This window comes from Triturus cristatus, chromosome 2_2, assembly GCF_964204655.1.
Source record: "Triturus cristatus chromosome 2_2, aTriCri1.1, whole genome shotgun sequence".
Taxonomy (NCBI): Eukaryota; Metazoa; Chordata; class Amphibia; order Caudata; family Salamandridae; genus Triturus; species Triturus cristatus.
The window spans coordinates 1,153,857,586-1,153,870,650 of NC_140582.1; the positions used below are offsets into that span (position 1 = coordinate 1,153,857,586).

The 13,065-nt window shown below is 44.1% G+C and overlaps 1 protein-coding gene across 3 annotated transcripts in view; it reads left to right on the top strand.

The window, feature by feature from the left end:
• Positions 1-13,065, top strand: part of ATRN (attractin) — a 900,609-nt gene that overhangs the window by 225,187 nt on the left and 662,357 nt on the right. For all 3 annotated transcript variants that reach the window (XM_085642692.1, XM_085642691.1, XM_085642693.1), the window contains exon 11: positions 927-1,011. In XM_085642692.1, the coding sequence (XP_085498818.1) occupies positions 927-1,011 (85 nt within the window). The remainder of the gene's footprint in view (positions 1-926; positions 1,012-13,065) is intronic.

Genomic DNA, 13,065 nt, shown 5'->3' on the forward strand with positions numbered 1-13,065 from the left:
AGGCCCTGGGCACCTGATTGGCAGGAGTCCAGGGTACACTCAGTCAAAGTACATTCAGCAATTCAGCAAAAAGTGGGGGCATACCATGCAAGAAAGATGGCACTTTCTCACACATAGTAGAAGAGGCTTTTCATTAATGAGCCATATATGTAGATTCGAACAACTCAACCATTTTAATAAAAACCTTGCCTTAGTTGCAGGAAATCCTTACTGTGGTACTGGCAATAAAAGGGTTGACCCCAAAGAATGTGTTCTGTGAAGAAATTCCACCCTCATGTACTGATTTCAAAGGTGGAACTGGGGAGCTTCTGATTTGCCCATAAGCTGTGATTTCTGGTTGTTTATCGGATACCTGACATCCTTCATTTTAGCTATGGTAAGACTTACCCAGTGTATGTGCTTTAATAGAGCTGGAAGGGTTGTGATCTGTTCAAAGCTACACTCATGCAGTGCCAACGTGAAACCAGTGCCTTGCTTTGATAAAGGTGTGTTTTATTTTTTTAGCTAACTGCTTTTGAATAGTCTTGTTCTCAGGGTAGTTTGTTATAACAAATGCCTCACAATCCTTGTAAATGGTTACCTATTGTGTCTGCTGTTTTTAAGTGAAAGGTAAGCTGCGCGCTTTTACATAGGATTTACTGTTATTTTTCTTTTGTTTTGGGGGGCAGATATGCAGGATTGTGTGAATTTTTACTAGCTACTGTTTAAGCGCAATGCTGCCTATTCTAATCATTTAGTGATAAACCTCTTTACAGAATCAGCCCTCCAAATGATGACAGCTGTATGTATGAATAGTTACCCATTAATAGTGTAATCTGTCTTTAATAGTTTAGCTTAACCTGACCATCTTATTTTCTTGTTATAATACCATTTATTGTTTATACATAACATTTGTTGAGGTTTCAAAATGCATTTCTTTTTCTTAGCTTGCGACCATTGGTCCGTCCTTCCTCCACCAGATCTACATCATGATGTAAACCGGTTTGGTCATTCAGCTGTGTTGAACAACAGGTAAGCGAGCATGCAATTTAAATAAAAATAATTTTTAATCCCAATTTTTCATTTATGTTAACAGTTGCAAAACATGTATGATATTGAAACTTGTTCATGCATGTTAACATCATTACAGCAAAGTATAGAGCAACCTGATCAACAGTCACTGAATCATGATTTACACGCCTACTAGCAGATCTTATTATCAAACTACACAAGCTTCATTACTTTGTGCTATCCATCCATCCAGTTGCAACATTCAACAGTTTCAACTACATACCACTGAACTATGGTTTCTTATAGAGCATATTGATTAACTAGAACTAGTAAATAACATGCAGAAGTTTGTGGCGTAAGCCAGATCAATCTAGGTGCACTTACAGAGCTCTCCAGTTATCACAGTGCCGGAGTGTATACTATACAACTTTAAAGTGTAGGTGGCATCAATCTTTGTCTTCCTTTGTCGGTATCACATGGCAATCGCCATCCAGCATGGGGCGAGCCGCTACAATTGCATCCCAGACGTGAAAAGTCTGATGGGCATACACCCGTTTTGACCTCCAGCCGGAGTGCATGGCCTTCCCATTCCGCAGACTTATCGTATGCGGTTAACCATTTTCTTCACATCGGGGACATGCTGTATACATCCAATTAATGCGTTTGGGGGTTATATAGACCCTATCCAAATGATAATATTGTTGAAATCTTAAGTTGCAAGAAAATTTAGGAGTGTTCTGCAGCACTATATCCCACATAACATCACTCAAATCCGTGCCCATATCATCAGACCATTTTCCTCGCAGCCCTATTAGATCTCACTTCAAGAGATTTAGGAGCGCACTTCTCCTGCCCTATACCATATGTCCTTCTGGCAACTGTGTACCGAGCCTTCCTGTGTACCCTGTCTCCACAATTTTGTAGTGTTGCTAGTAGTGCATCATATAGCAAAAAGTTGGTAACCAGAATATCATTCCTCTTGAAGGGCACCAAAATATATAGAACCCATCCCTATACAGTGGTCCTACTGTGGCCAGATCATGCACCTCCCAGGCCCCAGTGCTCCCCAGTTCCCATTATGTGGTAATGCTAACAAGAATTTTATGAGGATCTCTGTAGCATACGGGAGACATGAATGCTCTCTCTGGAACAACTGCATTCAGACATACTGGAGCGTTTTCACCAGTAGATACGCTCCCTTAAATTGTGCCTTCCTGAAGGGTTCAAGGAGCATATGAGTAATTATGAACTTGAAGGAGCATCAGTTGTCCTTAGACCCATGCCAGCCCAACAGGCCACCCCCCCTTGGTTGTCCATTGTAAGTGGGCAGCAAAATAGAGCTAGAATTCCCGGGCAGCGAATCACCTGGCATTTGCAGTTAGTACATCACTACCCTACATCTGCCATTATTCCATAGCAAGTCTATCTGCATTCTGTCCATTTCCTAAAACAACTGCACAGGCATATGTGTTTAGGCAGGGAAGAGAAGAAGTATACCAGTCTAGGGAGGAGGATATATTGTCTAAGGCTATCTTCCCCATCACTGAGCTGTGCAGCATTTGCCAGAATTGTATAACCTATCATAGTGACAATAGGATTGCAGTAAACCTCCCCTCCAACAGGTTCACTTCCGTTCGGAATATACGCCCTCCCAGACATTTTATAGTGGTGGTTCCCAGTGTTTATCAGGCCCTAGCTCTGTAGGTCCCCTCCAAGCCCACCGGTTCCTGTTCTTTACGGAGTAAAAGGATTATTTTCCCCCTGTTCGCCTTTAACCTGGATAATGTGCCAATCTTCCCCCAGAGCCTAGATTGCCTTTACTCTCTCCACGTAAACGCAGCAATTTATCATCCAGGTAAAGTGACATATGGAGTGGGATTCCTTTAATCTGTAGGCTCTAAAAACTGTGCCCCTGCTGATTGGTTAATGCCAACGGTGGCACAGCAATTGCAAATAGTATAAGTGACTGGGGCAACGATGTCTAGTTCCCCTCTCATGCCTCTTCGCATGAAAAACTTGTATTCGAGGCCCCAGTCATATATTCGTGCATAGTTGGGAAATCTGGGGACTCCCCACTGGCATACGGCCCTCATAATGAGGTTTGAACACGTAGTTGATCTGAATGGGTGTACATCAACTGATTAAACAAATTATAGATTTATAATACAGGGATGGATTTCTTGTTCGGAGTAATAAGCCACAGCAGCAATCGTCCCACCTTGTCCCTTTTGGCATGTGCATTTGAGATTTAACTTTTGTAGTCCTATCTCTTCATGCAATAAAAACGGAAATGTACCTATATCCGTATGTGACATTTAAAAAAAAATGAACTCTTTTGCAAACCTTTTTGTAATTAAAAAATAAAAAAATCTCAAAACTAACTGGCAGCACGTCTAACACAACCTGCTGTCAACTTAATGAGGAGAAGTGCAGCCTAATAGGCTCCCAGCGCTTGGACTGGCAGTTGTAGATCTACAAGACCCCTTCCATGTTCTGCTTTAACAAAGAAGCACAGTAATTACCTTAAAATTGTATTAGGGACTTTCCATTGCCAATGTGTGGCGATTCCTGTTTGTCTGTAGTCCTATCCTCAAACATGATCAAAACATGCACAGAAGCAGTGGCAAACAAAAGGGGAAGGGAGCACAGTGCCTAACACCCCAGGACCAATTTAACTCAGATGCATGTGTTGCACTCTACTTATGAAGAACAATTATCATGAAACCAGGGTACTCCGCCCCCTTTTTAGGTCTCGCTGGCGTTGCAGCGCGAAGCGCTGCCGCCAGCGAGTACTATTGTTGCCTCCCAAGGGAGACAGACCGGGGCACGCGCAGCGATCGGGGTCTGTGGACGCGCAGACGCACACACAGACACACGCGCACGCACACACCCCGCCGCTGCCGACCCCGGCTGCCTAACGCGCGCGCACACACCTCGTTGCTGACTTGCTCCACGGAGACGGCTTGTTACAGGGGCTGCTGCTCCGTCTCCCTGAAAATTAGTGTAATTTGAATCCGGTGAAGAAATCTATGAAGGCATAATAAAAATCAGATGCTGAGCATGCTAAAAAACCACTCGGTGGCACTGTTTGTCTAGGATTTACCAACTAATGTTTTGATATTTCTCACCTTACTTGATCGTGGATTTCTGTTGACCTGCACTTCGACCACTTCGTAGCAGAACAGCGTGTGTCTGTCTGTTCGGTTCGATGACAAGGGGCCAGTGATTAATTGGGTATACTTAAGGGCTATTTTCCCGCCAGAACCACACTGAATTTTCCAACCAGACCTGACTATAGATTTACATATGACGATGAAACTCGGTGCACTTGCATCAATAGTGGAAATAAACAACAGACCAGTGGTATGGTGGCATACAGATAGCGAGTCTATTTATACTTAGCAAACTTAATTAGTGAAGTGTATTTGGATGGGGTGTGTGTCAAGTGGTGCAGGAGTTATGATACAGAGGAGAGCAACGCCTATCGCTAGGGCCTGAGAGTGTGTATGTGACGCATACTGAATACTATCCCCCCCATCTTTTTTGTAGATGTCCCTACACTCCTAGCTCCTAAAGAGACTCTACATTGCACAAAGGGTCGAAACGCCGTTGACTGTTTACAACAAGCATTTGCAATGCAATAGGTCTCGCATTTATAAGAGTTTGAGCTATTGGCATTGTAAATGACAATGCTTTTTATTTAAGTTTGTTTTTTTAAAAACAGAAATAAAAGGCACTGTCATTTACAATGCTAATAGCTCAAACTCTCGCAAATGCGAGACCTATTGCATTGCAAATGCTTGTTTTTTTTTAGGTAATGCCCCCTCTTGCTGGTGAGCTGTCGAGCTCTGTGTGATGCACCTGAGAAGACTGAGCAGCATTTTTAGTGTGAATCTTTTCATGAGTCACATGCTGCCACGTAGTGACAGGGTACGTAATTCTCCACTTTTTTGTAGTCCTTCAATTTTTGTTGTTTGTTAGGCGTAGAATATTTCCCCATTTGGTGCTCCATGTGACATTGTATGCCCTCCCCCAGAAGCTCCCATTCTTGCTCGCCATCTTAAGATTCTTGTTTTCTGCCATTGAGTCTGCATGCTTTGTTTAAGGCTCCAACATGAAAAAGAAGAAAGTTCTAAAGAAGTTCGCTAATTTTGGAGAAGGTCATTGAAGATGAGGTACTGGTGGAGATACTTATCGTGTAGGGGGAGTTTCCTTGACTATTTCGTGAATGCCCAGACAACGGGTTGCTATTTGGCGTGACGGAGAAGACTCCGTTCCAGTTATGCAACCACAAGTTTGCGCAGAAGGATCAACACCAGGTCAGCAAACTCTGCCTGCCAATCGATCATCGAAGCGATGACCTCAACGCATGTGCCCTGTTCAAGTCGAAGACTCTGAGGGCGAGTGAGAAACAGAGAGAAGCACACTACGTCATGCCGGGAAAGAAACCGCACCATCCCTAAGAAGCCTGGGTCTGTCGAGGAACTAGGAGGAAAACGTTGCCAAAAGGGTCAAGGGGGAAAGCATTCGACACCGACCTGAAAATGGTCGAGGGAGAAGCTACCAAGAAAGACAATAGGCCACAGGTTACACAGTGCCCGAATAATAAATCTGGTGGTTACCTTCACGGCCTTAACAGGTCTAGTAAGCTCACCGCTGGACTAATAATGTCGTAGTTGCTGACAATCCCAGATCATGTAAAAGAAGCCCCTACCCCCCTTTCTTCTCATCAGGGACATGCAGGATACATACAGTTAATGCGTTTGGGGGTTATATAGTCCCTATCCATACAGTATTACTGTTAAAATCTTGAGTTGCAGGAACATTTAGGAGTGTTCCACAGCACTACTCCCACTCAGCATCACTCAAATCCATGCCCAGGTCATCAGACCATTTGCCTCGTATCCCTATCCTGCTTGATGATAACCTATCATTTTCATACCCTAGCACACCTGAAAATGTAAGCATTAAACGCTGAAAGATCGCCCAGGTTGTTCATTTTAAAGGGTTAGTGTATCCAATCTGCTTTTTTTTCAATGCATTGTGAGACTAATAGTCAGTTTCAGTTTCAAAGAATCTTTATTCGAATTGTAACAACTCATAAAAGCACGTCTTATAACACACACAAAAATCTAATTTCCCAGTAAAAAACATACAGATTAAAACACATTATTTACACATTTCCATCGTTCTACGCGCATGGACAGCAATCTTTAAAAAAGTACAAACACGAAAAATTATTTCCTCATTTTCAAGTGTTAACAGTGCCTGATAAGATTTGACCAAGCTAATTGGTCTGAATTTTTTAAAATAAGAAATTAAAAACCAGTTTGTGTATTTTGAATAGAAATTACAGAGAAAAAAGAAGTGCAAATCACTTTGTTTACTTTGCCCATTGCAGGGACAGCTCATCATAGTCGTACTTTCCTGATAGCCCAGAGGAAAATTTAACAGATACCTAATAGTTCCAGCCCTCAGACGACATAGACTTCTTTCCCAATTTGTCAGTTGTAGTGTTAAATATAGTGCAAGGGGATATCTGGGTACTGCTATATCCATGTACCTCGTGACTGTTGGTTTCTCTTGCTCCCTCCTGAGTCTCCTTTGGGAGTACAGTGCACTTAATGCCTCTTTTAATTCGGATTTCTTAATTTTACTGGCATGGTTAGTATTAATAAAGATGTTATCCATGCCTATTTCTCGCAAATTTGTATATATATAAGAAATCCACGGGATCTTCAACCCCCTATCACAACTTAAACAATCAATTAATATCTCTTGCGTAAGTGACGCTGATTTGTTCATCCAGACAGAGTGCCAAAATAGCACTGGTCGGGACCTGACAAAATCTGAGATAAAGTTTAAGTTTAATTCATGATGTGTGATAAAATTGGATGTAAAAATTGGCACATTTAATAGTCTCCTACAAAACCGATTCTCTACTCGCTGAATAGAGATGCTGTTCCCAATGCCCCAAACTTCTGCTCCATAAGTTGCCACTGGGACACATTGAAGTTTAAAAATCTTAACAATCGCCTTAGTAACTCCCGATCTCTTTGGTTTGGGAATACTTAAAATCGAGTTTGTGGCCTTTGAGAATTTGCTCGCGGCCTGGGCCAAATGCTCAGACCATGAGCCATTCGCAGCAAAGGTCACGCCCAAGTACGGGAAGATATTGGTTACAATAAGTTTTTCTCCCCCGACCTGTATGGGACTCAATTGTCGTTTGCCTGGACCACATGCCATTATAAAAGATTTTTTAAAATTGACTCGTAAGTCCAGGTCATCCATAAATGTGGTAAAATTAAGAACCAAAGAGCGGAGTGAGTTTGGCGTACGGCCCATTAACACCGCATCGTCTGCGTACAGAAGAGTGGGTATGGCTTTGCCATTTATTAAGGGGTACGTCCGGTCTAAACTTTACAAGATAATTACTGAGCCCATTTATATAAATAATAAAAAGCAGGGGTGCTAAAACGCACCCCTGCCTAACTCCTCTTCCAATTTCAATGGGTCCAGACAGTTCCCCACCTACGCCTATTCTCACTCTGGACTTTAGGTCCATATGTAAAAAAGCTAAAAAGTGGACCAGGGAGATATCCAAACCATACTCTAATAAAATAGTCCAAAGTTTGGACCGATTAACCAAATCAAAGGCGGATGACAAATCCATAAAAGCTAAATAAATGGGTGCAGAACGGGCAATATTGTATTTGTCAATAATTTAAGATTAAGGCATTGTTCCACTGTGCCAACCCTTGATATACATCCTAATTGACAGGGGGATAATATCCCAGTTTCCTCTGTCCATGTAATTAACCTATTATAGATAACGCGACCTAATATTTTCAGTGTATTGTCTAGCAATGAGATTGGTCTATAATTTATAGGATCAGACCTATCCCCTTTCTTGTAAATTGGGACTATTATGCTGGTGCTCCATGTATCGGGCATTGTTGATTCGGGCAAACTATTAAAAACATTCACCAATATGGGTGCCCAAAAATCAGGTTGCCATTTGATGAGATCTTTCGGAAGTCCATCTGGGTCAGGGGCCTTATTGCCGAGGCTCTGGGCAAATGCCTCCTCCACTTCTCCCGCAGTTATCTTTAAATTGACAGAGGTTTCAGAGATGTTAGTAATTAGGCCTTTTACCGGGGCAGCATAAGTTTTAGAGAAGTGTAGTTCCCAGGAACTAGCGGAAATGGTACAGCTGATTGGGGTAAATTGTTGGCCCATATTCCGGAGTTCTTTTACTGCTGGCCAGAATAAGTTACTTGATTTCCTTCCTGCAGTCAGTGCCGATGCTTCCCAGCGTTCTCCCAAGAGCGTAGATCTCCTTTTCTCTAGGGCTAATTTGTAAGCCTTCCTTGCTACACTTACTTTTGCCCCAACTCTAGGGATTTCTGTAAGTGTCTTGCGTAGGTTCCTGTTTGCCACGGAACAACTGTGGTCGAACCACCTGGGATCTTTAGGGCTCTGAGGGGCTTGGGCCAGCAGCATAGTCCTAACTATGGCACATATTTTACTAAAATGTGTTATAATTAACTGGCCACTAGCTGTTGGATCTAAACAAAAATCTATACACTGCTGATTTTCCCCTAACAGAGATTCCATGATTCCTGCTTTGTCTATACCTTTCCACTTTAACCGTAATTTATCAGTAGTTACACTTAGATCTTTCGCTCCCTGCATTGAACTGTAGACCGGTTTTGACGCTAGTTTAAATGTTACAGTTACAGGGTTGTGACCCCCAAAGTCTGTCACTACCGTGTCAGTTTCCATTATGCGATCAGCCATGCCAGGGGAGACAAAGATAAAATCAATAGTGGAGGTACTAGCTAGTCCTCTATGTGTAGGTACCTGCTGCTGCGATAATTTTGGTCCATAATCCATTATATTACTAAGGATATGCTCATCTAAGAGGGCTCTCAATTCCTGACCCCTTTGATTAGCAAGATACCACTTTCGCTGTTCTACCTGCCATACATAACTTGGGAGCTGAGCATTAAAATCCCCGGCCACAACAATTTCGGGCCCAGCAGTTTTTCCCCATCTATCAGCTGATTTGGAGATGAAATTAGACAATGCTATAAAATTCTTATTTGGGACTGTTATAAAATCATTGTTATAAAAATGTATTAAGACAAAGGGGGTTTTCCGCTTATACTCAATGGCCTGTATGTTAACATTATCAGTGTCGATGGCCCTATGACTTCCCCCGGCCATTATACTAAAACCTACGAACAACCCACCAACAGCCCGACCATGTTGCAATTTACGCGCTGGTATATTCTAACAGTGGAACCCATTAATGTGCAGATTATATGGTGCCCAAGTTTCTTGGAACATAATTATGTCGTACCTTGTAATTAACTCAACCCAGTCTTTATCCTTTAGTCTGGGTTCAAGGCCAGCGACGTTCCAACTAATTATTTTTAAATCATAGACTTTATTTTGGTCTGTTATTGGGGATCTTATAGGTTCACACATATATGGAAATAAATCTTTAAGTGGATTTTTAATAATCAAGGATTCATTAGCGGCCACCGATTGCCCTGGGTATTTCTTATTCTTGTCCTGGTCCCCGAAATTATTTACGGACAATAAATTGGGGCTGGCATGCCACTCGTCTACTGGGTTCAAGGGTACCTGAGCCTGTTCTTTGATTATTACACTACCTTTTAATTCAAATGGATTAAAAATTGTTAGTGTCATAATCTCTTCAAAAGGTCAATCCACACCCTCTAAACCTTGAGAATTAAAGGCATCAAAACGATTATAAATAGGTATCCTATATTGATTTTCGTAATAGTCAAAATGCCTATTTTCGTATATGGGTTTTGGGCGTGGGTGACTTTGAGCCATGTATCGATTATCGTAATAATCGAAGTGCCTGTTTCCTTGTATAAAATTTCGAGACCAGTTTCTTTGGGCAAGCGGGGAGGGTGGGTAAAAATAGGTAAGTTCCACTGTTTGAATTCTACTTTCTAAGTCACCCTCCCTCCACCCACTAATGTAATTTACTAAACGTCTATCTTTGAAATTTATAATAATACAGTCACCTTCTTTTGTCTCTGTCCCACCCAATTTAATCTTCTAACATTGAGTATTTGACCATTTAAATATGGGGTAATAGGCCTATGTCGAGATAGCCATTGGCTGACCTTATTCTTCATTTCAATGTAGTTTTCTGACTTGCCCTCTCCTAAAGTTGGTACTCCTATCATGACCACAGTGAAAGGGTGCGATTCTGGAGGTAAGTCGACACGTGTACTCTTACTGAATGGCCTTAGTCTCTCGGATTGTTCCTGAGTGGCATTGCTGTTGTTACCACATAGTCCCTTGACTGCCCACTCACTCCCATCCTTCCCAATGGTGCACTCTGTACCTAGATCTCCGATCTGTACACTAGGGAGAGATGGTGCTTCTTTTACCCCATCCAGGCTCTTTTGAGGGGCTGTTAGCGACTCCTTATGCCCATTGTTTAAAGATGTGAGTCGCTGGGATAATTGAATATGCTTGCTAATGTCCGACGCATCTCTTAAAATATTCTCATTATTTCGTGGATGCCCTGGCTTGTCATTAATATTATTTTGGCTCTGTGTTTGAAAAGACTGGGCAAATTTCGACATGATTTCATTATTTTGCTGTTAGGCTTTTCCAATTTTCTCCAACCTTTCCCCTATTATTTTTACCCTTTCATTCACAGGAAGCATGAGCGACTTCATTAACTGTTCCATTCTAGACATAAAGTTCTCCATACAGGAATTGTTAATACTTTCCTCGTTACATAAAACAGTATCAACAGGTTCGAGGCATGTGGGCTACTGAATTCATATCTGTGCATAGATCGCCGCCTAGTGTTGGGTCCGGATGATTGCACATTGTTGTCCTGGAAGAGTCTTCGAAGTATCACGAGATAGGTGACTCCTCCCCTGCACCACAGTGTGCATGGGCTTCCTCTCCATCCTTGGATTGTTTTTTTCCGCCATTGGGTTCGGATGTGCTTATCTTAGCTCAAGTTAGGAAAAATCAGTTTAAGGCCAAAAGGCCTTTAGTTCTCGTCGGTACTTTTCCCGTTCGGTATCGACTAGTTTCTTTAGTGCTTAAGCACCTTCTTCCAGCTTTTCGGATCCGCTTGGTCCGAACATCAAACTTCGATCGACGATGGAATCGAGGACTCCATTCAAAAGGTGTCCTTTATGCCACGCGAAATACCCACACATCGACGTCCACCCGGTATGCAACAAATGTCTCTCACCGGATCACGAGGAGTCGAAATGTATGGCCTGTGCCTGATTCCGCTCGAAGAAGACTCTCCGAAATCGACGGGCAGCGAGATTGGAGGCGCAGCAATCGGTGCCTGCCCCGGCCAACATCTTTAGCACCGAGGACGCTGAGAGCGTGGAAGACGTAGACTCCAGCACCGCTTCCGAACACGACTCCCGATCGGAAGACGACGATGAGGTGATCTTTCAGAGAGAAGAAGTCGTCGATGAGGTAGGAGACTACGATGAGGCCTTTGGGGCCGAGGAAGATAGCTCCAGCGAGGAGCTAGGCCAACCCGTCGATATGGAGGCCGACAAAATACGTCGTCATGAGGCTCCGGTCAAGGGATCGCCTTCGGGCCTTACCCAAGATCAATCTCACGGTTCTTCGGCCCCGCCTTCCGGCCCGGCCTCGAACATTTCGCAAGAGCCATTATTATCGAAGACGACTGGGTTCCATTCAGCGAAACCGAAACCATCCATCGCACCAGTTCCATCGAAACCGAAAGTGAAACTGGTTGTGATCGGCTCGAAGCCCTCCACTCCTTCGACGCCGGCAAAGGTCATCGGCTCCGACCGCCCATAAAGGGATTTCGGTGCCGAGCTCACCGCAGCGGATATGGGTGCCGAGCCAAAGAAGAAGGCCCTCGGTCCCCACAAGGCGCCTCGGCCTCTGGCACCGAAAACATCGGCCCCAACCACCAAAGTCAAGGTGGCCACCCCATCTGCGTCGACGTCTAAGACGGCGGCGCCTGCCAAGTCATCGACTCCAACGAGCGTCGATACCTCCCTTCGGATCGATGACCCCATGACTGCAGAAAACTCGGGGGCTGCTTCGACGCCTACCTCCAAGGTGCCGACCGGTTCCAAACAGCCATCTGCGTTCACCGTGCAACAGGTCTCGGCATCGTTGCAACGCATCAGAGAACGGGCAGCCCTCCACTCCACGTCTGGTCCTGACACGCACAAGGCTTCGAAAGCACCCTCGGCGCCAACCAACATCACGTTTGGGTTGCCGCCGCCCACGGCGCCGAGACTGTTCGAGATTCGGACAAGTGTCCGCCGGACACAGTCCCCATCCACTGGACAAACAGATCTCGAGCCTTCACAGCCACAATTTATCGACGCCAACACTGGTAGGTTGATGCTCCGCAAGCGGAAAATCACGCCAGAGAGGGGATTGGACTCCTACAAAATTCCTCTCAAACACAAATTACCGGCAGGGTCAGAGCCAGTGCTTCATGAACACTTTCAACCCTTCCATCAGGATCCACCGTCCTTTTCTCCTACGCCTTCAGAGGCAGACGCAGTAGAGGACTATGTAGGGGATGATACCACCAATCCTGGGGATATCGATCCTGATGATCACCTGCAAAACCCAGATCAGGCATGGGATGACCCCACAGACCAGGGTACAGCATCAGATACCCATGACCCGCAGCTTTATAACATAAAGACATCTCCCACAGAGGACACTGCTGCCTTTAATGCCCTCATAGAACGGGCTGCTGCCAATCATGGAGTAGAACTCCATTCTGACACTGTCGAAGACGACTTCTTGGTGGACACTTTTGCCTCTTCCGAAAGAACTGTCAATACTCTGCCCATGTTAAAAGGGGTCCTCAAACCTGCCAAAGACATTTTTAAAGAAACAACCAGGGCGCGGGTGCTAAACCCCAGGATTGAAAAAAAATACAAGCCTGCACCCGGAGACCCTATGTACATTAGGGGCCAGTTACCTTTGGACTCCATGGTGGTTGCTAATGCTCGCAAGAGAGCCCACTCACAAACAGGTGATGCTCCT